At 34.9% G+C, this 24667-nt stretch overlaps 1 protein-coding gene across 1 annotated transcript in view; it reads right to left on the bottom strand.

The window, feature by feature from the left end:
- Window positions 1-24667, bottom strand: part of AKAP6 (A-kinase anchoring protein 6) — a 288990-nt gene that overhangs the window by 38692 nt on the left and 225631 nt on the right. The window contains exons 11-12 of the mRNA XM_040066094.2: window positions 8080-8226; window positions 4451-4675 (exon numbers count right to left, since the gene is read on the bottom strand). Of these exons, the coding sequence (XP_039922028.1) occupies window positions 4451-4675; window positions 8080-8226 (372 nt within the window). The remainder of the gene's footprint in view (window positions 1-4450; window positions 4676-8079; window positions 8227-24667) is intronic.

A 24667-nucleotide genomic window follows, 5' to 3' on the forward strand; every position in this document is an offset into this window, starting at 1 on the left:
GAAAAGTTTTAAGATTAAATCCAACTTGAATTCTTTTGGACTTTCTGTGAGAGACTGTTTTGCATAGTTTTGTTACATGCATATTGAAATAAGCAATTCCTGCCACCCGTAGGAACAACCAGCATTTTCTTTAATTTCTAAGTCTCCAAACCTTTATTCAGCATTAATAGTTTTACTTCATTCTGGCCGTAATTTTACATGCTCCCAAACTCACTTGTGTTTTATTTGACTGAAGTACATTTAACTGATTTTTTTTTGTATGACATGCAGTGCTGACTCTTCTATAAACTTTTCAATAAATATAAGAATCATCATAAGACATATTGACCATTAATTACCAATGCAACCTCTATTATTTAATCAGAAAGTTCAATTGCCTTAGGGATTGTAGAAATAAGAAATGTTGCTGAGAAATACTTCTTTTTTTAAATGACACTACATCATCTGGTATGCTCAAATCATAAATGTAGTGGAAGATGAAAACTAACAGTTCTGAGTGGGTCTAGTAATTTGAAATAGTTACAAGCATCACATAATTTACACTGTTTACAAAGCAAGCAAAAATAGCAACAAATAATACAAGCTGTGGAATTCAATAAACCGTTGACTTTTAGAAATTTCAAATGAGAAGAAATTTTCAACATGTTTTGTATGGTTAAGTAGTCTGATGGATATATTGACTAAAGACAATGAAAACCACAAACTTTCAGTACTGCTGAAAACTGGGCTATTTTTGTTAAGGGCACAAATAAAGATTTAATAGACAGGTATGACTGTATATAGCATGTTGGTTATTGCTTCAAATAAAACCAGATCAGAAAATGACATGAAATGCAACATTATTTTTGCCAAACAAAATTTAGCAGACAATCTCTGCTAAAATCCTGTCCTGAAGAGGAAAATCTTGTCCCCCATCCAAATTTGGAGGAGAAAGAGAACAGGTTCCTTTCCAAATCTTGCTACTGAAAACACTAGAGGCTTTCCCAGTTGTACATGATTGAGAAGTGATTTTGAGACAGAGAGCTACTCACAAGTCTAAGCTTATTCTCGAGTAGCTGGTCTGTGAGCCAAAGCCAAAACAACTTTTTGAAGCTGATCATTTCTCTATATAAAACACTTAAAGTCTTGAGTTTTATTGCAAGTGACAGAAATATATGACTAATTATTTAGGCTTCCTTGCTGCTTTTCGAGGGCACTTTGCAGAGAAAAAGCATGCTTTTTGAAGTCCCAGACACATAAAAGAAATGTGGCAGACCACTTCTACTGACAAGCTAAGGGGCACATAAATTTCTGGCTAGAACTTACTCAAATGAAACTTAGTAAAACTTCCATGAAAGAATGCAAACTCTTTTTATTATTGCTTCTCATTCTTTGCAGCTCCAATTCTCTCCTGACCCACAAAATAGCTGTACATTGTTAGTTTAGGAAATCAGTTGTGCCAATTATTAGTCTCATTATATCTGGTACTTCAGGGGCTAGAATTATGTGTTTACCTGAGAATCTTGTGTTTCATTAAAAAAGTAAGATTCTGGTTCTTGCCCTCATCGTTTTCTGTGGAAAGCTAGAAAACATGAACTCAAGGGACTTAAACAGGAATAAAAAGCATGAATAAATAAAATAAATATATGTTTGTAGCTATGATGAGCTCAAGAATTTGAAGTTTGGTTGTTTTTTTACTTTTATTTTCTTAGTCTACATTTGTGTTGCAACAGAAGAAATAACAGGAGTCAGACACCTAGGCTTCCCCCTTTACACCGCTTAGGCTACACTTCACTTTCTGTGAAAATCTTGAAAAGTGATTTAATCTCCATGTATTTTATTTCCCTCATTTCTAAAAAGGGGATGATAGTAATACCTACCTTAAATGTTTAGTAGGTCTTAGTTCAGTAATGTTTGCGCAGCATGTAGAGCTCCTTGACTGGACAGTTCTATAGAAATTCTGAGTATTATTATTACACAGGAGTATTCCAAAAGAAAATAATATAGTAGTGAATTCTTTAATAAAAAGAATACTCAAATTTATATGGTGTGATTTTCTACAAAAAAGACTCTTCTACAAAAAAAAGTCTAAATAGTTTCCTGCTAGTGAATTTAACAACTACTCCTCCTGCCACATTGCTCTCATCTTGGGTCCCAGCTGCATGTGAATTACACATTCGATTCATCCTACAATTGCAAAGTGGAAGGAAAACACCTCAAAAATGGAATAACTGTTTTTCCTAAGGCATAAGTCTAATTTAAAGCATAACATTATAGAATGAAAATCAACGGCATTGTTGAGTTTATTTTATTAAAAGTGTTTCCCTGTGTACACTGGCTGTGTGCATTGGGATGGTACATCACAGTAAATTTCCATTAAGAAACAATGATTCACTTACCACAGTGAAAACAGTAATAAGGTTAAACTCTTAAGTTAAGTGGAAAGTAAGTCAAACTAAGCCCCAGCAGGTTTTCTACTAGTGGCGTAGCTAATGTTTTTGAAAATGTTCTAAATGTTCTTTCTCAAATATATGTATTATACATTGCAGTATTGTTAATTATATCCATTTTCTCTTTTATACACTTCCCCAGGAGATCAGTGAAGAATGCAAAACTTACTTATAGTGGATTTCAGATTTAATGAGACAAAGATGGTTCAATATATATGACAAAATGATGTGCTCTCACCATATATGATAGGTAATTATTTTTATACTATAATGGCTACCATTTTGAAAATAATTAATGTATTATTTGTGTAATTATTAGATAATCAACCGAGTAAGGAAATACTACGGCTACATCATGGTGGGTGATACCATAATGTTTAAATCTCTAGAGCTTTTGGCATGATATCACTTCATATATGTATAAAAACATTTATGCACAAAATATCTAAGATTGGTGTGGTATTTCTGTGTATATATATATGAATATAAAAAAAAGATTAAAAAAAAGCTTGCCTGAAATTAGATTTTTAAATACATAGTTCTGCACTTAAATAAATGCCATCATCTACAGAAATGAAAATGTCCAGCATTGTCTATGGCAAATTTGCATCTATTGCTGTGAAGTTCTGCAGGTCTATCAACAGTCCTTCCTAATTGCTTTCTTTGACATTTGCTAATAGATCAAAGAGAATCATCATGATTTTTTTTTTCCCCCATTAGCAGAAGACTGCAAATCATTTAAAAAATAGTATTGGTGTCATAAGAAAACTTAAAATTGCTTTCAAATGGACAAGTTCAGGAACCTGAAAACCACTGACTTTATCTACATTGACATACCCTCCATCAATGGTTGGAAAATGAAGAGTTAAAAAATGACTAAATGGGAAGAAAATAATATTTTGGCTGTTTTTTCCTTGAATGCTTGTACAATAAAAAAAATTACGTTTAGAAGTGTTAGCAACATACTCCTTGAGGTGCATATTTAAGAAATTGTCCATCACCTTGAGAGCGCTGTTGCCCTAGACACCCTGGTGTACCAGTGGAAGAGAAAAAAACCTCTTTACCTCTAAAGCTCAACAATGACTTGTGAGTCCTTTCTTATTCTTTGGTCAAAGATCACTTGCAGAGTAAAGTGACCTGTAATGATCACTTGGGTGAGGGTTTATTTAGAAACTATGAACAGAAGAAAATTGCACAGTTCTACCAAGTGTTTGCTAAATTAGCCCTCTTTCCTGAATGTTACCACTACTTATGGGGAATGGAAAAAAAACATTCAACCTCCACAAAATCTGTTGGAAAGCTCAACACTGGCCTTCGGATGAAAGAGGTTACCATCTGAATAAAGCATTGTGACTACAGTCTTTTCCCTCTTTTCTATAAATCTTCAGACTTAGGCTTAGGTTGTGGCCTAGATTAATGCAAATCTTATAGTGTATATGTCTTTTCCACATATCTAGTCACCACAACCTTGAACGTTTTCTCATGTATGCTAAATTTAGCTCACTGTAATCGCTACCTCAGATAGGCTGTTCTTGACTCATAGCTGCAGAGATACAGGTTATTAAACTGATGATCACACAAGACCTTAATTACCCTATGCAGAGAGTGAAATTCAGAGTGAAGCTTTTTGTGACAAAATTCAGCTGCTTTTTTTTTGCCCCTCCCCATTTCAGACGGTTTGGAAATTGATCATCCTTAGGGTCTCCTACAACCCAAACCACTCTAAGACTCTATGTTTTACATTGAGGTAGAAGGAAAGAATATTATTGCTTTTACAATGTGATGCAATTAGCCCTCTAAAGCCTTCCTTTGAAAAAAAAAAAAAAAAATATATATATATATATATATATATATATAATGGTAAGGATTCCATAAAATAAACATGAGTGAACATATAAATGAAGATGAAAATATATCATTAAATATATACATGCATTGCATAATGATATGTATAAGATAAATATTTTCTCCCACCATAAAGAAGAGTTTCTCTGTGAAAGCTATGATCAGTGTTTTATTACCTTAAAATATTGCAGTTGTTTCTCAGCATTCATTGTTCCTTCATTTTCTTGTCTCAGACAGGAATTGAAGATGAAAAGCTCTGTATCTCTCAGCCACCCTTTCAGCTCTTTGATCCTGACCTCCAGCTGCCTTACCAGGCTGCCGCTTTCAGGCGAGAGCAGGTCACGTGGACCTAACCCACTGTGCCCTACCATTGTGTCTTGGATCTTCTCTCCTAGGGTTTTCTAATGCATCAGATAAAAAAAACCACAAAACCAAAAACATAGATTATAATGTACCAAAACATATATAGGTTAATGTACAACAAGAAGAATCTATTAAATTACTAGAGATGTGGGGTTTTTAATAATTATGACTAATATCAATCAATTTCATTCTTTGTTTCCTTGTTTCAATACATTTCAATTTTTGTACCCTTGCTTCTCACTTATGCTGTTCTCTCTGGGTCACTGACTTTGCTAGAGGGATTATAAATCAGTGTTTACTAAGAGTAATTAAGGACAGAGGAGACAAAATGCTTCATAACTTTCCAAACTAGTTACTCTGCAGAATTTGTCTGTGGCTTTAGACACGTATGATCGTAAGAGTTACTGGTTTCTAGGCAGCAACAGAAAATATGACAATCACTGAGTTCACCAGACTCCTATCCAAGGTACCACTTAAATTTTTGGAGAAACACTGAGATTTTTTTTGAGGTATGAACTGTTAAGTTGTAATTTCCATACATGTAGCCCTGAGGCTATATAGAGGAGCAGTTAGGTCATAAAACAGCTGGTTTGTTTTTAAAAGTGGATGAACTCATTCAGACACCAAAAAATCCTCACTGTTCCTGAACAAAAGGACACTTTTTTAGGCAACCAAATTTAAATTTCAGTTCTCTGTCTTAAGCATCTACTTTAAGATAATGGACCAGAATAAATCTTCTCCTCTTACTGCTAATGAAACTAATTTGCTACAGCTTTTTAAAGTATTTCTAATAACAGAATCACTGAATAACATTTTGATAGTGGACACTGGGTGCTTAATGAGTATTCTGAAGAGGCCAGGGATAGAAAGTTACCTTCCTTTTCAGTATTTTGAATGGCAATCCTTTAACATCACAAGAGGGAGGTGCTGTTGCCTGCTTCTTCTATGCCAAGCAGTATTTTATCTGACCTATAAGAGGCTGTCAGGCTGACACTTATAATAAACACTAGATCTGTGTTACTGATTGTAGAATATTGAATATACACTGACACTCACATCTAATAACATTTTAAACTGATAATTAGCGGTGGTTAATTGTTGTAACATGAAAATACAGTTTTAGGTGACCCAGTAAGTCTGTCAGTTGAAAGAGCATGGTATAGAAAGTTACTGGAATATAATTTATAACAATGAAATTAGCTTCCCAAAATAAGCTTTAAAACACAAATAAAATTGGAGCAACAGATATTAATCTGCTATGTGGCATTCTGTAAATCACATCTTTAGGAGATCATAACTGAAAAACACACTTTCTTGGCAACACCCTTCTATTTTCATGGTGCAAATATTGATAATTTGAAGACCCTCAGTGGAATCCAGCACTAGCTATTGTTTTTATGCTGCAACAAAAGTAGCAGCAGGAGGTGAAATCAATGCCCTTGGAGGGTAGGGTCACAAAAAAGAATTTATTGCCACTTTTTTGTTCTGGAACAGTTTGCAATCATAAATTCTTCATAAACAGAATACTTCAGAGAATGGTCCGTCTTCATAAATATACGACAGAGGACATCAATTTCATTTAATTCACAATTTGTGTCAGCACAGCAGATGCCAATGCCTGCCTTGATAGGGTTGTTTAATATGCAATTGAGACAGAGTAATATTCAGCACAGGGGACAAAATTTCACAGATTAAACTGTACGCACCACTGACATTTCATTCTAATGTATTTCCATTCCACAGTGTTCACCTTAGATGAAAGTAATATTAAAAACCATATCCCTCTATTTTGCCATTGTTAGAAGTTAAAATCCTTGTCTTTAATTTTTTTCATGCCAATTAAAATGTAATCATGCCAATTAAAACAGTATGTCTAGTGCTGTTAGTTTCTGCAGAGGTTTTTATTAAATTAAACAAAACTCTATCAAACTCTGCTTATTATTCATGAAACTACATTTAGAAGAAAAACTGTAATAGTTGTATTTTATTTTTCCGTAAATGCTGAAATTAATCGCAAACCCTAATCTGGAGGTATATTTTTATTTTAATATACTGAGAAGCAAAGTTTTCCTAGATTTTTTAAAATTATGATCTTATTTCATAGTTTTATATCCTACCAGCTTTAATCAGTGTCACTGAATTAAGCTGATTAATACACTGAAATTCATAAATGTAAGGCTTACATCTGAAATTATTTTAAAACCAAAAGTTGGCATGATCAGATGTAAATGATTGGGTTAGTAAGTCCTTTTTTAATCACCAAATTTTTTAATGATCAAACAAATTCAAAATGCTTATGGTGATGCTGCAGATTAAAATTAAATGTAATAAGCTCACTAGTCAAAAGGCAAATCTTAACATTTTCTGAAAATTTGCACATTTAGAGAATCAAGTGATTAGAAGCAACTCTGCTTAACTAAAAAAGCCCCACCCTCTGAAATGGCTATTTCATTACCACATAATCTAAAGTGACACAACTCAGTATTTAAAATGCTGTTGGCAGGTTGCATGTATAGCTTACTCATAATATATTAGAAATATTTTTTAAACTAGGATAATAACATGCAAAATTATGCAATGTAACTGTATTGCTAATATCACACATCTACAATTAATCATTTAAAGTAATATATAAATTTATCTTACCCTTGATTTGAAGTGAAGGCAATTAAGGAGAGAAGTGGATGGAAAAATATATAGTTTGACCTCTCTCTCTCAGCTGTTTTACAACAATAGGACGACAGTGTCTCCTGCACAGTGCCATCACCAGTCTCTGGGTAACAGAATCCCTATATTGCTTTTTTTGCCAGATTCTTGTATCTCACTCTTTGGCTGAGACCCAGCCCATCATAGCGTGAAATGAATTACATGAAACTTTTTTGGCTTTTGTCAAAAGTGAGATGAATACAACAGCATGAAACATATCCTGGCTATATTCTTGACTTCAGGTATGCAGATTTGTACTGAATCTGTATATTTGTTTTTGAGCCATCAGTGTGACCTGAAATATGCAGTGACAACCCCACTTTTCATCTTAAAGGTATAGTAAATAGTTAAACAGTAGATGTCTCTAACATGTACCTTCAGAATAAATTCTATTAACATTCACTCAAGCATGACAGTCAGTGTATATCAGATATACTGCATTATAGTTGACTTGGTGCATACCCATAATACATGGCATATTTTACTTACATTTTTTATGTATTAAAGAACTAAAATTATTAAAGTCAGACAGGAGACAAGCATGGAATAAAAAAAATCAACAGAAGAGGAAAAGGCAATGGAGTTATTATAATAGAATGAGTAGCTTGTTTGAAATGTATGTGGGGGATTGAAAGAGAGAGATATTTGTGCTTCAAATTAGAAATCAGACAGACAGCGTACTTCAACACACGAAAATGTACACATAACCCACAAACAGTAATAAAAATGCAAATACCCCAAGCAGTTCCCATTTTTCATTAATTGAATCCACTTTTTCAAGGAGATCGTTTGGTAGTAAAACACCACTTTTCTTCAGAGCTTCAACCTTACTAAGCAGTTCCATCTTTTTTGGGTGCCTGATGGACATTTCTACATTGTATCTCTAAAATGAAAAGAAATATATAGTATTAGCTGCTGTAGAGAGTTTTCTCGATAAAAAAATAAACCTTAACTGTATGTGCCTGCTTATGATCATGCTCCATCTGACATTTTCTAATTTTATTTTTTTAAGCATACAACCTTCTCATAACATATCGTAAGAGATTTGGGTTCTAAGCACATAGCACATATCTATGCAGGCAGCTAGAAATTGATTACACATAGTAATATTCACTCTCTCAAAATATTCACTTGTACAATAATATCCATTAACACTCTCTCATCTGAATGTTGATCTGGCTTTGTCTCATTCAGATTAGTGGTATCTTATTTTTAAAACATGCTACTTCAGCAAGTAACACTGAGATTCTTCATGAAATACAAACCAAAATGAAACAAAAAACCTCAATGAAATAATTTCCCACTTAAGTTTCCTCTAGAGTTTATTTATTCTCTCTCCCATCGTGGTTTCTGTGTCACACTTGGACCAGAAAATGTGAGAGTTTGACCTTCAAAAAAGGATAAGAAATAGCTCCCCTAAAACACAATACCAGTTACTTGATTGTTATTGCATCAACCAACAGGAACAGGGAACTGGCACACAAAAGAGAACAGCCACAATTTTAACACAGTCCAGTAGTTTCTTCTAGTTGAAGATACCTTCTGTTTGTGTACTGTTATTTATTGTTTAAAAAAGAAACAACAGAGAAAACAGGTATAAATCTGGAAGCTTCCTTCAGAAATTCTTTTACAGGACTTCCTAAATATTTAGTTCTATATTATTTACATAGTCTATAAAAAAGAATTTTAATATATAGATAAACTGGAAAATAAGTATTTTTCTTAAAACTGTATTCTCCGAAAACCTGACTTAATTATTACTTATAATAGTTACCATTATATTTTAATTGTTGGTACTTTAAATTTAAAAAAAAAAAAAATTTAACACACAAGCATCCACATATACATACCCTCCATATAGTTAAGCTAATTAAGTGTGAAAAAACTCATTGAAATGAAACTTCTGATATGGCCAAAAATGTACCTTTTACTGAAGGAAGAGAGTTCAGTACATATACTTGCAAAGATGTTTACAAAACATACATAAATTATGCAAAGCTATTAGAAAATTGCTTCCTAAACATTAAGCTTTCTTTGCTTCAAATTCACTCAAGAAAACTGCTATTGCAGCATACTGAAAATGTTAATAACTGGGTTAAATATGAAAAATTAAAGCAGAATTAGGAATGCTTAAAAACATGGATGCCTTTGCCAGATCCGAGAGCATGCTCTGTAGGAAAACAAAGAAAAAATACAATTGCAGACAGCTAAAATAAAATAATAAAGGTGTGAAATCACTGTTTCAGCTAACGGGTTCTCACCATTTCCATGCATATGTTTGCATATTGTTAGTTTCATATTTTAATCTCTCATTTACACAACACATGCACATCATTTGTATTATGTAAACTTCAGCAAATATTAGTCATTTGTGGATCATAGAGCAAATGTTTTAAATGAGGTGATTTATACAATTTCTCATTATTAATGAACACTGATCAGGTGTCTGCATATCCAAAATTGCATGAATATGCATGGTAAAACCCAAGGAATTGTTTATAAAGAACTTGCCTTTTGACACTCGGTGTGCTGTGGCTGAGGTTTGAGATATGTACAACTGTAGGCAATACCTACCAGGCTGGGCACTAGAGTTGGACCCACCAAGAGGCAACATCATTTTATTTGACTGAAGTGTTCAACAAGTATGATTCCTGGTCCTGTTTTATTGCCTTCTCAGCTAGAATGGCTGCTGGAGGAGATTACAATCTTCTTTATGTAATCTGATGTCTATTTAAAGATGATATAGCCGAAAAGGATTTGCATAATTATTTCCATAAGTACATGTAATATCAAAGGGAATCCAGAGCCCAATTTGCTAGGCACTGAAATCCAGTATGCGAGACTCCCTTTCTTTTGTCAAGTGAATTAATAGACTGAGGGAGTCCTCTAGCTGTGTGTCACTGGTGCAGGCACATCCAGTTACTGCTCATCACCTGCTCTAGCCTGGCACTTGCTGCTGCCTGGGCTGGAGCTGGGGGTGCTCCTGGGCAGTGCAGGACTGATGATGAAATAAAACACACTGCATTACTGAACTACAATTCTCTTGTTAACTTAGAAACAGAAGACATTTCATTTAATTTTGGACTAGATATAATTCAGTGCTGCATAATCCAAATAGTGTGACAGATGTTATAAAAGGTTATTACATTAAAAACTAAATAAGCTAGGTTTTATGTACATGCTGTCTTTGTCACCATGTAACCTACTGTATAAACAAGCATGATGAAAGTGTTGATTGATAGAAAATGCATTATACAGTAAAAGACATGAGATTTCAGTTGATTATCAGATGTATTGGTATATGGCTGAGAGTCAGTACTGTTTCACTCCCGGATATTTAACATGCAGTGAGTATTTTAAGTTAAGGGAAGAGCTTAATGTAGAGGACGTACAGTTTGAGAAATGATAGCGTGAGATGCTATTGCTAATGCTATTTTTTAATCCATTAAACACCTACACTCCAAGCAGTTGCATGGAAAAATTAGCTACCAGCTCTATCAGTGCTGCACAACCCTAGTCTGGTAGGACTACTTAATCCTGTGGTGAGAAGATAATTTAATCTTCAGATACATTCTTTCCTCAGCTTTAAGTGAGCAAAGACTGCTCTATTGTGACAGTCTGTGGATGTTATGATATAGATTACTGTTTAATAGCCAAAAATGAGATTAAGGAAGTTAAGTTCACAGGCTTCTTGCAATAACCACAATAATAAATAAATGGCTAATATTTAATTTCCCACAACATCTGTCATATAAACGGGTGAAAAAAAACCAAACAACAAAACTGCAAAATATTTACAGCATGATTAGCTGTGTGCATGTGTGCCTGGTTTTGTGTTCCCGAGAACACTCAAAAGAAATCCAAAACATTGTTACGTAAGTTAAAGAATTTGGCCTTTTATTCCTTCTCTCAATACGATCAATACTTCTTGAAGGTCAAAGAAAGAAATTAAAATAAATGCAGTGCCATTTATCCATGAAAAAGTTTGGCAAAAATATTTAAGCCAAAAGAAGTTGAATTCCAAAACAAAGCAAGTTAAAACCTTAATTCCCTGATAAAAACATTCTAAGAAATCCAGGCAGACTGATTGAGACACATTTTTCGACACTTTATACTAAACTGGTTTTTTCCCCCTTTTTTTTTTTTTTTTCCTAAAAAAAATTATATAAAACATTTTTTGTGTGAAAAATCACACCCGAAAATTCTGTCCAAATGGAGACTGGAACAATGCCTTGTAACAGTGTTAATTGTCACCATGGAAACCAGAAGAATAAGCCATTTTGAAACTGGTATAGAAGGCACACATTGAGCAACTCAAGCATTTTTCAGCCTCCCTCAGTGTTAAGGAACAAGATGCCTAGTCACTGAGAGGTCAGAGAAAGAAATCATCATGAAAGGTTCGTAGATGTGCACTGTCTGGTAAACAATAAAAAAATCTGTACACTGTTAACAACTCTGTAAGACTGCGCACTGCATCTTTCAGAAAGAGAAACACCACAAAAAGATGATCCGGAGATCAGCAGATTCTACCCCTTGAGCAAAACTTTAGGGCAATATTATGCGAACCTTGTCCGTAAAGCTCCCTGGGAATTCTGCTGTTGTAATAAAACTTCAGAAGAGGGAAAAAAAAAAAAAAAAAAAAAAAAAGCCTGCACGATGGAATTCAAAATAATGCTCTAAAAGCACACAGAGAGATTAAGACATCCATTGTAAGACTTTTGTATGGTGCTTCTGTTGGTTATAGTGAAAAGAGACCAGACATACTGAACACACAGTGGAGCTATGGCTACGAAGTAGAGAAGAATTAAGCCAATGAACTTTCTCCATTACTGGAATAAGGGTGTGCTATTTGTAGATGTTCTGCATTCCATCATTCACATGCTAACAAAGTATCTTCAGTCAGATGGCACTGTAGGCTATACAACTGAAGTCAGAACTGAGTGACCTGTAACCTTAGTTTTACCTGCAATGAAATTCAAAATTTTAAAAATTCACCTTTTGGGGTGTTTTGACTGTGGCAGACACCAATAAATACAGATATATACCTTCAGTGTCTGCATGTGCATGCACAGTCAGCAATGGCTCACATTTGCAAAATATACTGCATGCATAAAATTGAGTAAATAATACTCTGCAAGCAAATTCACCAAATATTTAAAATAAATATATACATATATATAGACATACAAACACGTATATATAGTGTGTGTATATATATATGCATATGTAGCAATATTTGTCCATCATCTCTTCACACACATTCTCATTTTGCTTTCTGGATAATGTTTGCACTCTTCATGCTAGGCTTCATGGTGGCCCCTTAGGAAGCCCATGCCTAATGCCATTCAGTGGTGAACAAAGAGTCTTTTTATTCCAAAGTCCAGGGTCCAAAGCTCAGCTGTATACAAGTAAAGTGAAGGAATCTGCTAGAGGCCAGCCTGCCCTTCACAATAGCTCTTAATGCTTCTACCTTTTTGGTACTGTCAGTGTGAAACATTTTAGAAACTGTCCAGAAGCTTGGTTATATTTCTTACATTGCCAATAGCACTAGAACCTCTGGACAACACTCAAGATCTGGGCAGGGTGATCTGTCTAGAGGAAAAGCAGTTTCTGTTTCTTGCAAACTTCATATTTCTGTATTAGTAATTTATGGGAAATAATTGCACAGCGAAATTATAAAGACTCCTACAATTGTCCTTGTAAATTAATAATAGGCTTTCTTGATTGGGACAAATTTGCTGCTGAGCCTTTGGAAAAATTAAAAAGTGCAATGTCATTTAAAATTGCCAGAACTCACAGAGCAAATTACATCTGAGGTTAAGAATCAGTTTTTCCTCTTCTAGTTTATTCCATTTGCATGATCTGGAAATCATATTACATTGGCTATGTATTGTTAATTGGACATAGATTGCATTATCTTTGATATAAATCAAACTACAAATATTAAAATGAATTGCAAATTCTGTAATAGAAGATCATAAAACAATCTTTTTTAAGTATCTCCCATTAATAATTTAATTCCAATTATATCACTCGGAAAACTCAAGAAGGAGAGTGCTAACCTATTTCCATTTGCCTTTTCCCCTACAAATAAGCACAACAGCACAATATGTATTTGTGTGAGAGTGCATGTGTATATGGGTGCATGCCTATAAAATAAAACAAATCTTAGCACTTTTGTTTTAAACCCCTACAGACACCTTAGGATTTTTGTTTCAGAAACTAGCAAACGCAGATTGTGCGTCTGCTATGCATTTCCTTCTGTGGCAGCTTGAGAAATAAACACATTGAAAGAAATATTAAGCAACTTCATGAACTGAATTTTGCCTACATTAAAAAATTATGGAGTTGGTATTCATTGTTCTGCCTTTTTTTTCCTGAGAAAAGTGATCCCAACACTTTAAATTTTACTAAATATGTAATATCTTTTTGAAGACTTTGTGTGCCCTTTAATGAATTTATATTAAATATTTAATACTGTTTAGGGCATATCCACTACTACCAAAAACAGTTATATTCCCAGCAGTCCCACTGTTTCAGGCAGAGGGCTTGATTGATCCTCCTAGCCTGAATTGAGTAGAATGAAAAGAAGCAGTTGGAAAATAGCTGCAATCATTTAATGCAGATGACCTCTGACAGGCTCACAGCTCTTCTATCTGAACAGAAATTTGCATGGGGTCTCTGTGCAGAGGAACAATGTAACCTAAATGGTAGACAATCTTTATTCTAATGAAGTGGGTGTCAAGGTCAATGTAAAACTGCAATGATAAATGGTGCACCACTAGGCAAGAGAAGTTGCATAGGCATTGTAGTGCTTTCACATTAATTGAAGGCTGAAATGCACCGAGTGAAAGCACAAGACTCTCTTTTCACCATAATGTGTTAATGCACAAATGTTTAAATGTTTTATTCAAGCCCCTAGCCTGTTGGCACAAATCTTATTGCAAACAAAAATACAATAGTTGGCCAATAACCAGAAAAATAGAACTTTTTATTAGCTTGCCTTATTTCTTGAATCCCTAACAACTTCCACAATCTACTCAGAGTACCAAAAGAATAACAAGTCTCCAGACACCTAATGTAATTCCCATGATCCTTTTTCTATTTAGGATATCTGTCTTTAATTAGTTCCAAACAAGCAAGCCTTTAGACAACTCTTCATTAGATACCATTCCCAATGAACTAACTGTGAGAAGAAAAGTCATGCTTCAATATTATTATTTCCTAGATTCCAAGTTTTCTTTTAGTATATAGTTAACATCTCCAGGTGCCTTTTGTTCTCTCAAAGAATTAGACCAGTAAAACTGGGTTTTGTAATGCAAAGAGTTGTGTGCCTAGAGTGGGGACTAAACTACAATCTGTTATTGTGGCTTTGTCAAAACTGCAATACAACTATAATTATAGTACTTCATCAGTCGATCAAGCAATTTGTGGAAGGCAGTACATTTTGTCTTATAAAAATGAGGAGGACAGTAAGCTGCTTTCTAAAATCCTGAGCTGCTTAAGCTTGTTAAGGGTATATTGTTTGCTAATACACTCATTAGCAGCCAGGCATTTTAACTTCATCAATTAAACAGGAAATGGTGTTGCACCATTAGTTTCACAAAATGCTAAAAAACAGATAGCAGCCTACAGTTAAGAATTTTAAAAATTGTATTTTAACCTGCAAACTGCATTATACAATATTTCAAGCCATTTTTTATGCAGCAACATATACGTGGAGACTGCGTGGGTCTGTCTGTGCACGAACGTAGGTGGTGAAAGCCCTACAGATAGTTGTGAAGCTAATTATATATATCTACACACACATACACCCACTTAAAATTTCCCAAGTCCCCTAAGGAATGCTGCTGAAGCACAACGTCATTTCTTGACACCGATGAACATTTACTCATCTGAATAATCCCAAGGATGACAGAAGTTTATTCCTGTGAACAACTAACAGCTCTCCTGGATAGCTAACAGGCTCACAGTATGGATGACAATTTCTGAGTATTTATCAACCTTTGTAGTTTTAGGCTCTTCTGCGTAAATAGGTATTAACAATATGATTAGAGATACTAGACAAGGAGCTATAGTTTGTTATTAAAGAGGATCTGCAGAGCTTTCAGTTTCTGGGGATCTGTGAGTGGCATGAACTATACAACACCATTTCTATTTTACAACTCGCCTGAGCAAGGGAATTTTCCATATGGAAATCAGTCTTCAGGATATTGCAATTCACAGAATAAACTCCAGTGGGGAGGTGGGGGATGGGAGGATTGTAGTGTAAAGGAAAAAAAACCCAACCCCAAAAAAACCCACGTTAGTGATGAAACTGTTTAAAAAACTGTACAGCTTCATCTGTGTGTGATTTGTCAGGTCTGAAGCTTTGACGTGCCCAAGGGGCAGACCCCAGCGGGGCGCAGGCTGCAGAGCTAAATAGCTGTGAAAGAAGTCTTAATGTAGGATGGAATTCAAACTAACCTTGACATGACCTCGGGAAAAATATGCAAAAAGTAAAATGAATGCACTCTGCAAGATACATCCTAATTTTGTGGCCGAGCTGGTTAGTTTCGCAAACATAACTGGGACTTTAAAAGCAAAATAAAATGCTAGGAAAAAGGGGAAACTTCGGAATTCCGAGTAAAAACTCAAGCAGGCATGGGGTGTTGCTGTGGAGGCATATGAATCATTTGGAAACAATCCAAATAAAAACCAACACCGAACAATATTGTTGTCAGCCTGTCTATTCAGGAAAATTGTTTTTTTAGGTTGAATATAAATGACACAAAGCCAAGATTACATCATTGCATTACAAAGTCTGTTGTGGCTTTTAGCCGAACAAGCCCCATGGATCTACTGGCTGATGGCAGTAATTCAGTAAGAAGTTTTAAAGGCTTGGCTGTTTGGGGTTTCTTTTTCTTTTTTTTAAGCTTTGTTACTCTAAATTTAGTGGAATTTTGTTCAAATATTGATTATTTAATTTTTTTAAAACCACATTCCTGAGTTTGTTCTACAAGCTTACTACTTTATACAAACAATAAAAATTTGAGTGGGTATATTAAGCCTTGATTTGGCTTTATTATGCATTTGGCCTGTCTTGTGCAGTGTTCAGTTAAGCAGGAAGACATCCACCTTAATATAGCAGCCAAGAACTGGATTATTCACTAGATATATGGAAACTGTAATTGAGTGTCAACTTGCGTTGAAATTCAATCCCATTACCTTCAGAATGCAATTTTGTAGCAATAGCAGTTATTTACTATGCTATTAACCAGTTTTTAAATATAATTAAATTCTGAGAACACATAGCCAAAATACAGTCATTTCCATTCATATGGTGAGGGTAATCCAGTACCAGGTGCATAAGTGCCCACTAGATCTGAGATGTCCACCCACCTACAAATAAAGGCAAAATCTGGCAGATGATGTTAGAACATGGTGCCACTGCACAGGTTATAGTGCAGCTCAGGTAGGGCCACAGAGTCGGTATACTTCATGTTTAACAACCTATCAATCTTGTAAACCATGTGTTTTACTGGGATCTTTGGCTGATTTATGAAGAAATTTCTGAGATTGGTCTTGCACTGCTTGCAACAATGCTGTTGGTTTTGTTCTCATACTTTGCACCAGAGGTATGACTTCTGGTATAGAAAGATACAGATGCAACCAACACACATGCTTAACATATTCGACATTGATTTAGCTGAATTTACATATATGTTGTTGCATGGAGAATTGATACTAAATTTAAAAACTAGTGATCTTTAGAAATTAATAGCTACTTTACTGTTGAGTTAATGCTCAGGTATAGTTTTTGAGGGAAAAATAATCCCACAGAGTAAGGGTGATTCCAAAATATTGGTGTATTGCTACAATTAGTCCATTATTGAGCAGAAAATGCATTTGAAGGTGGAGAAGTTGTTCAGCCTGGAAACAAAAAAGTATAGTTGCAGCTCCATCCTTGGCTGGATATTTTTGAAATCTCATACTGATACACCTTTACATTTACATTTTTACAAAATAAAATACAACACTGTAAGATTATGGAGATTTTTTTGAGATATTCAAAGAAAATCATTTAAAACCTGTTATCCTCTCTTCTGCTAAGCTGTGCCTGCTGTTGCAGTATGCATGAAACATAAAATTGGAACTCCTCTACACAAAGATTTAATTCCAAATGCACCTACTATTGTCATGCTGTACGTTACAGGCATCATTCTGTTTTGAAATGGATGTTCTTGTGCATTTATCTTTCAGAGACTGGCTCTTCTGAAGTCCTTATTCCATTGTTACCCAGCTGGAATGCTAATGGTGATCAGTAATATCCTTCTATGAGACAAGCTTGACTGAAAATCTACAAATAAATTATTCGCTCTTCCAGCAACACTACTGGGATGTGTTTGGGGTAGAATATCTCTGGATCCTAATTCTTCTTACCTATTTCCTATACTTTTATGGGAGAAGAGGTTCCCCACTGGAAAAACATCCAAATGGAAATTGAAGCTCCTCAGATCAACAGAGGAAGAATTCAGTCTCCACCAAGGTACAGGTAATTCGACAAAGATCAGTACACACACCACTTAAAGTACAGCAGCTTTAGTAATGCAAACAACTAGACCTTGTCAGCTATGAGAAAAGAGAGTCATCCTCGTCCTGTGACAACAGCCCTACAGTTTTCGCAGGCTGGTGAGCGACCTCAAGTCAAGATCAGAAAAACTCCGCATCTACCTCTCTCAGTCTCCAACCTCAGAACATGCGGATGTCGGTTCCCACTACCTGTAGTATCTAGAGTAACAACACAATTTTTAAAGTAATGCACTTTTTCCTACACAACAGAACTTAGACCTGTTTGACTGCCCATCCAGGTGCTGATTGAAAAGGCTGACAAAAGATTTCTCAATTAGCCCTACAGTTATAATGAAAAATGTTATTTTTATTTTAAATGTATATCCTGTACTGTATCTAAAATACTGAACGCTATAGTTTTTACAATGTGCTGTTTGATTTTTTCCTTATAATGTCCCTTGTATTATGTCGAAGTTGGCACATACAGAAGGTCCATGAGAAGTGTTAGAAGATCTCCACTATCTAAAACACTGGCACACACTGCAATTCCTGTTGCAGCAATACCATTACAATGGGATCAAAACTATTGCAAAACACATTAAAAAGTAAGTCTTATAGTTAGCTGCTTATGATCATCTGCAGATAGCCATACTCTGAACCTTTCAAGAGGCACAGTAAATAGTGATTCTCTTTTCCAGTACAGATTAATGTTATTTAAAAAAAAGGATAAATTTGGCACACACACCCCTCCAACATTATCAGTATTTACAATGGAATAATCTCATTTTAGAGGAATTTTAAAAGATGTTAAGAACTCAGTATTTAATTTCTAATATTATTCTAGGAAAAAAAACATAGTACTTTTATACAAAAGAAAAAATATTCTCAATTTGGAATGTTATTTTTATAATCAAATACAAACTGCTCTCAAGAGCAAATATATAACAGAACTGCTGACACAGCCTAGTCAAAGTATGGCTACGTGAATGCTGCAGAAAAAGCTATTTCAGAAAACATTTTTAGCAATAGGAGAAGTCCAACTTTGTTTAAACCTGAACTTTTTTTTTTTTTTACAATATTGAGTAATGTTAACAGCATGCTGAAAATGTTAAGGCTAAGTGTACAGTGTCAAAATAGATTGAATCTCTCTGAAAACTGGAAATTCAAGCTTTTTAAACATAATCCAGATGTTTGGCTTTTAATCATATTTCAAGAAAGAGGAAACTTATGCGATACAAAATTCATACATGCATATTTCATTAGTGTCTTTCCTATCACTGAATTAAAAATTTCTAACATATGTTTTCCTCAAACAGATAATGTTTTAAATTAGAAGAGTTGGCAAAAAGTTGTACACCTCACGAATATCACTGGAGTATTTTAAATTAGAAGAAAATATATCATTTTTTATGTTATTAACAGCTTTGATAGCAAATGCTATAGCAGTTTTCATTTTTGGCTTTATCAATAGGAAATTCAGTAGTCCCTGAAACAAACTAAGCATATAAAGATGACTGAACAGCAAGAACTGAGGACTAGACTTCTTCAGAATACCTGAGACTGATAACACACTAACAGACCTGTGAGTATATAACAGATGCTTTCCGTCTTCCTCATTGGTGATCAAAACAGGACAACACTCTGTTTCTTCATCAAAAACCAGACAATCCTGAAGGTGGAAGAACTTTTTCCAAGATATATTTCAATTCTAGAACATTAACAACACCACTACATATACTGAATAATATTTAAAGGACTATATCACAGTGGCCATGGTTTCTAAAAGCTCATATAAATGATAAATTGTACGAATTTTTTTTTTTTAATAGACTCTGAGTTCATTTGTAGAAGTGGAGTTTCTGAATGTAATAATATTTTAATCTTTTAAATAATTTAAGACAGACAAAACTGAAGCAATAAATATGAGAGGAACTATCACATGTATCATGAGAAAAGGGAAAAAAACAAAAAAATCCTGCTTCTGGCTACCTGCATGAGACATTTGGCTTGCTCTTTAAGACCCCTGTATCTTCCAAGGAGCATATGAAGTGTGCTTGTTGTACACCACCACAAACACAAATATGCCCCTGTTATACTGTGATGTGATGGAATGAGATGTGACTGTGAACATCAAGTCTGTGTAGGAATGTTGGAAACTAAACAATACTGAAAACTAGTCTCTCTGTATCTCCAACATCTACTGTGCCTAGGAGATACACTTTGCCTCTTTCAAACGGCCATCAACAAGGGCATGCCTAATGCAGCCTTTTACAGTCTTGAGCTTGCTATGCTCCAGTGAATGGCAGATTTGCACCAGTCATATCAGACAGAGAAATACCATTTTTGATTAAAATGGGAAATTGGTGACTGATGGACACCACGTACAGTCCCAGGGAGGGAAGACCTTTGATGTGGGAACACAAGTCTTTTAATAGTCACTCCACTATTCTGTTCAAGAGAACATGTTTTCTGAGCTCAGTACTACTCAATACTCTGTTTCACACTAGACTGAAAAAAAAAAAAAAAAAATAATCAGTCATAGCACTTAACAGAGTATTTTAGTCACCGAAGAAAATACCTCAGCTCTACACATTCTCACATTACCAATGATGTTTAGGAACTAATAGTTACCTTTCAAAGAGTATGAGAATGCAGTGACACTGAACTCATTTTGCGACTGAGCAACTATCAAGACAGAAAAAAAAGAAACCTTCCCTCTCTTTCTTTTTCACTCATTTCAGGTGTCTGCTCTCAAGGATTTATGGTGCTGCTATACATGAACTCTGCTGTTTGCTGGCATGATGAAAGCTGAAAGCTTCTTCTCATCTCTAAAGGCATTCTGCCAAAATTTGGGTTAGATTCACAGATCTGAAGTTCAAGAAATTGTCATAATCTAACCTCCCCACTTGTATAAAACGTGCTCTAATCTTATCATCTCTGCCTATATTAAGCTCTCAAATTCCTGGCTTGGAGAAAATCTTTTGTTATTGCATCTGTCCCTGACTTAAAGACACAAATAATAGTAAATTCACATAATTCCTTGGTAAAACAATAAGCAACTAGCTTATTTCACTGTTAGAAAATATATGCCTCATTCCTAGGTTGAATTAGTTTTTAGCTTCCAGATGTTTTATCTTCTTATACATTTGCCAATAGCTTCAATGTCTGTGAAAGCATGAAGTTACTACAAGAATCAAACATGAAAACAGATAACTTGCATTGACCTTGAGTTATCTCTTTTGGTGTTTCTGGGATTAAAATTTATAGAACAAAAACATTGGGAAGATGAACTATTTTTGCAGAGGCTAGTAAGCTCAAATACACATATTTTGGAGATTCTTAAGGGGCTTGGTTTTTCCTAGGGTCATCAGCAAGCAAATTTTTGATAACTTGGCCCTGATAGAAATGAAAAACAATGAGTTTGGATTTAATTTGTGCTTATGGACAGAACTGCCTGTACTCCCACTTTGGCTTATACTTGTTGGATTCTCCTGGTTCACTTAAAGATTGTTTGCTGATGCTGTTCATGCTGGGAAGGAGAATAGGGAGCAGGAGAAGAATACAGCAGCAGGCAAAGTTGGTGACAAAAAAGACCACGTTCAGAGTACAAATGCCATACTTGCTCTCATGAAATACCACTGAACATCAGAAATCCTAATAATCAATGAGAGTTTCACCCACAACATGAGTATTTTCTACTGCGCACTATTGACTGCTCTAGATTCAGTCCGGAAATTGTAAAGCTGAAGAATGTGAAGTGATCTTGACAGACCAGGGAATCTGGTCCTTTGTGTTTAGCATTTTGTAATGAGCTTCTCTGAGATCAGCACACAGCATAATGCCTGCATATTAATAGAATCTGTCTTAGGGCAATTAAAAAAAAAAGAATTCTCGAAAGATATGGCAACAAAACTGTAGAAATTGATTTCAGCAAAAAACCACCACAAGTTCATGATGACTTACGTTGTCTCACTGAAATGCTAACCTCTGTGTGCTAAACAGACTGATAAACTGGTGGCTATAGCGTCAATATTCGAATCTATGTAATACTTGCAATGTCAGTGGATACAGAGACTCATAAGTTATTGCTGTTTTATTGTCTGAATTCTACTTAAGATGAAACAGGACATGTCTTGAACATGGGAAAAGATATGCATATATCTGAGAGGGAAAAAATGCTTCAAAGGACTATAGCAGCAGGAAATACCAGAACACAAAACCAGTAGTGAAGTAATATAATACAAAGCAAATTTAGGATATTTTGAATGTACTTCAGCTATAGTGAACACTAGGGAACACATGAACTTTTGTCTTTCTGGCATTCTCTCAAGAGATTCTGGTCCTGCTTTGTGGAAAGCCTGTTCTGGTAACCATGCATGCTACGATAGCTGTGTCTGTTCAAATACAAATTGAAAAGATCTGTGGCCATTAAAAAAAGATATATGCTTACAGTAATGTGTATTGATGTCTTCAACTTTAACTGCTGTCTGTTTAATAGATGTTTGTTATGGGAATATGTTTAGGGAATGTAGTAGTCCCAAACAAAGATGAAAAAATATAAGAAAACAAATCAGAAAGGATGATGGATAAGGAACAAGATTCCATTGCCTATTCTATGTTTTTCAAAAAATTTAAGGAGTATGTTCTATCGAGAATATCAGCAAAATATGTGACTGATTTTTATGGTGACAGAACCTTTGTCAATGATATTTGCATTTCAGTGACATGAATAAAGTGGTCTCACTTCTAGGTTTAAGTGGACGTATTTCCTATCTTAAAAAACATTTTATAATTAGTAACAATTCTAAAAATAAAAAAGTATACCTTGTTGAATACACCACATTCTTAACACAACCAGCTTACCTTTTTTCAAATCTATGTCTAAGTCAACTACTTTAGGCCATTTTGTTTGCTATTTTGCTAGAGGTATGATGTGTTGCTATAGAACTGAAGTCTAAAGAAATGAAAGTAATGAATACATATTTTAGAACAGGCCATAGAGCTTTCATACATTAAATTACAACACTAGTTCTACATTAACCCTATTAAAGTTAATTTTTACAGCTCATTGGTGATTGGCATTTGGTATTGATGTTTGAAAATTTGCCATTGCATTGATTTTATTCTTTGCTTCTTTAATAAACTGTGAAAGAAATGGAAGAAATAGGATTTAACTGTCCTTTGATAAAGCTCTTAAGCACTTAAGAAAAAGGTTCAAATATTTGAACCATACAAAAGTCTTTAAGGACACTATATTTGTTTTTCATTTTCCAACATGTCATAGGCATGAAAAAGTCCCACTAGTATGAATACATTTACACTTGATTGGTACCACAAAAAAGACCACGTTCAGAGTACAAATGTCACGCTTGCTCTCATGGAATAACACCACTGAACATGAGAAATCCTAAGAAACATTACTTCAGACCCTTCTCAGGACGTGAGTGCACATGCTGACAACACAGTGTAGTAGGCCACCTGCTGGCCAAACCAGCCAATTAGCAATTTTAATCTAATAATTGGCGGATCATACAAAGAGATAAACATGAAAGAAGTGCATAAACTCCATCAGCTGAAGACCATCGGAACTAACGTAAGTGTATATATAAAAGGGAGTGATCCTTAATCTTATTTTAGGTTTTCCAAAAGCGGTCATCACTTGAGTCTGGATACCAGTTGATGAAGTAATATTCTCCTGTGTTAAAAACACACAGTAGCTATGTTCTTATGCTTTTACACACCGCTTTATAAAGTAAGATCCCATGGCAGGTCATCTGTCATGCTATATCAGTCAGCTCCTCAGGAATAGTTAGAAGAGCTCTGGATATGAAAATCCAAAACTCTTTGCGAGTAGCTTCCCTGGGAACACAGACTAAACAAAAATACGTTGGCTGGCATCACTCTTCAGAAAGATGTAGGAACTAAGACTACTGTGCCCACAGGTATGGATCCAAATATAGCCATACAAAGCAAGGACAACAGTCAATGTACTGACCACACTGTACATTCAGACTCATAAAAGAACGGCGTGTGAAATATAAAGACTGACAAGTTGCAAAAATGCCTGAAGAGATGAGTAATTTTCAGAATTTCAGAAAGATCCTCAGCTGCTGGATCTAGAGATCAAACCATGGGAAAGTGCCTGGTTTTGAGATTTCCTCAATCAGAATCTGCTGGTGTTAAAATCTGCAGCACTAGGATAGCAAATCCCAGCCACAGCAGATTAAGTCAGCAAGCTAAAAGAAACAGCTACAAAAAGAACTCAAAGATGCAGAAGCCTCTGAAGAGGCCATGGAAAATGTTCCTGAAGGGAAGAATTTAGAGAGCATCAAAGTGCAATGCAGAATGCATGTGACTGGAAAAGGTGTGTGTTCTGTGTTGTTTTTAGCCTTATAAAACCATGAATATCAAAAGAAAGGCCTTATCTCACAAGACCTCTACATCAAAATCACAAAAATATCATATGTATGAACCAAATGGTCTATGCTGATTTTAATAAAACCAAAATCCTGAACCATCAGATCTCCCATCACTCTGGATCTCCCTCTTTGGACAGTGAAGAGTTGTTCGTTACGTATATAGGCACCAATAAACATAAGAGGTTTTGAGTGGTGTGCAAGTTATTAAAGTACTATATTTCTGATGGGTGACTTGTAGGGAAGGAAACAGGGGAAAATGGTGGAAGATTAATTTGCTGACATTAATTCACTTGAGTAAAATATAGGAAATATTTTTTCCTCACAGTTTAAACATACAGGGGCAAATCATAATAT

The sequence above is a fragment of the Hirundo rustica genome, chromosome 6 (genome assembly GCF_015227805.2).
Source record: "Hirundo rustica isolate bHirRus1 chromosome 6, bHirRus1.pri.v3, whole genome shotgun sequence".
NCBI lineage: Eukaryota > Metazoa > Chordata > Aves > Passeriformes > Hirundinidae > Hirundo > Hirundo rustica.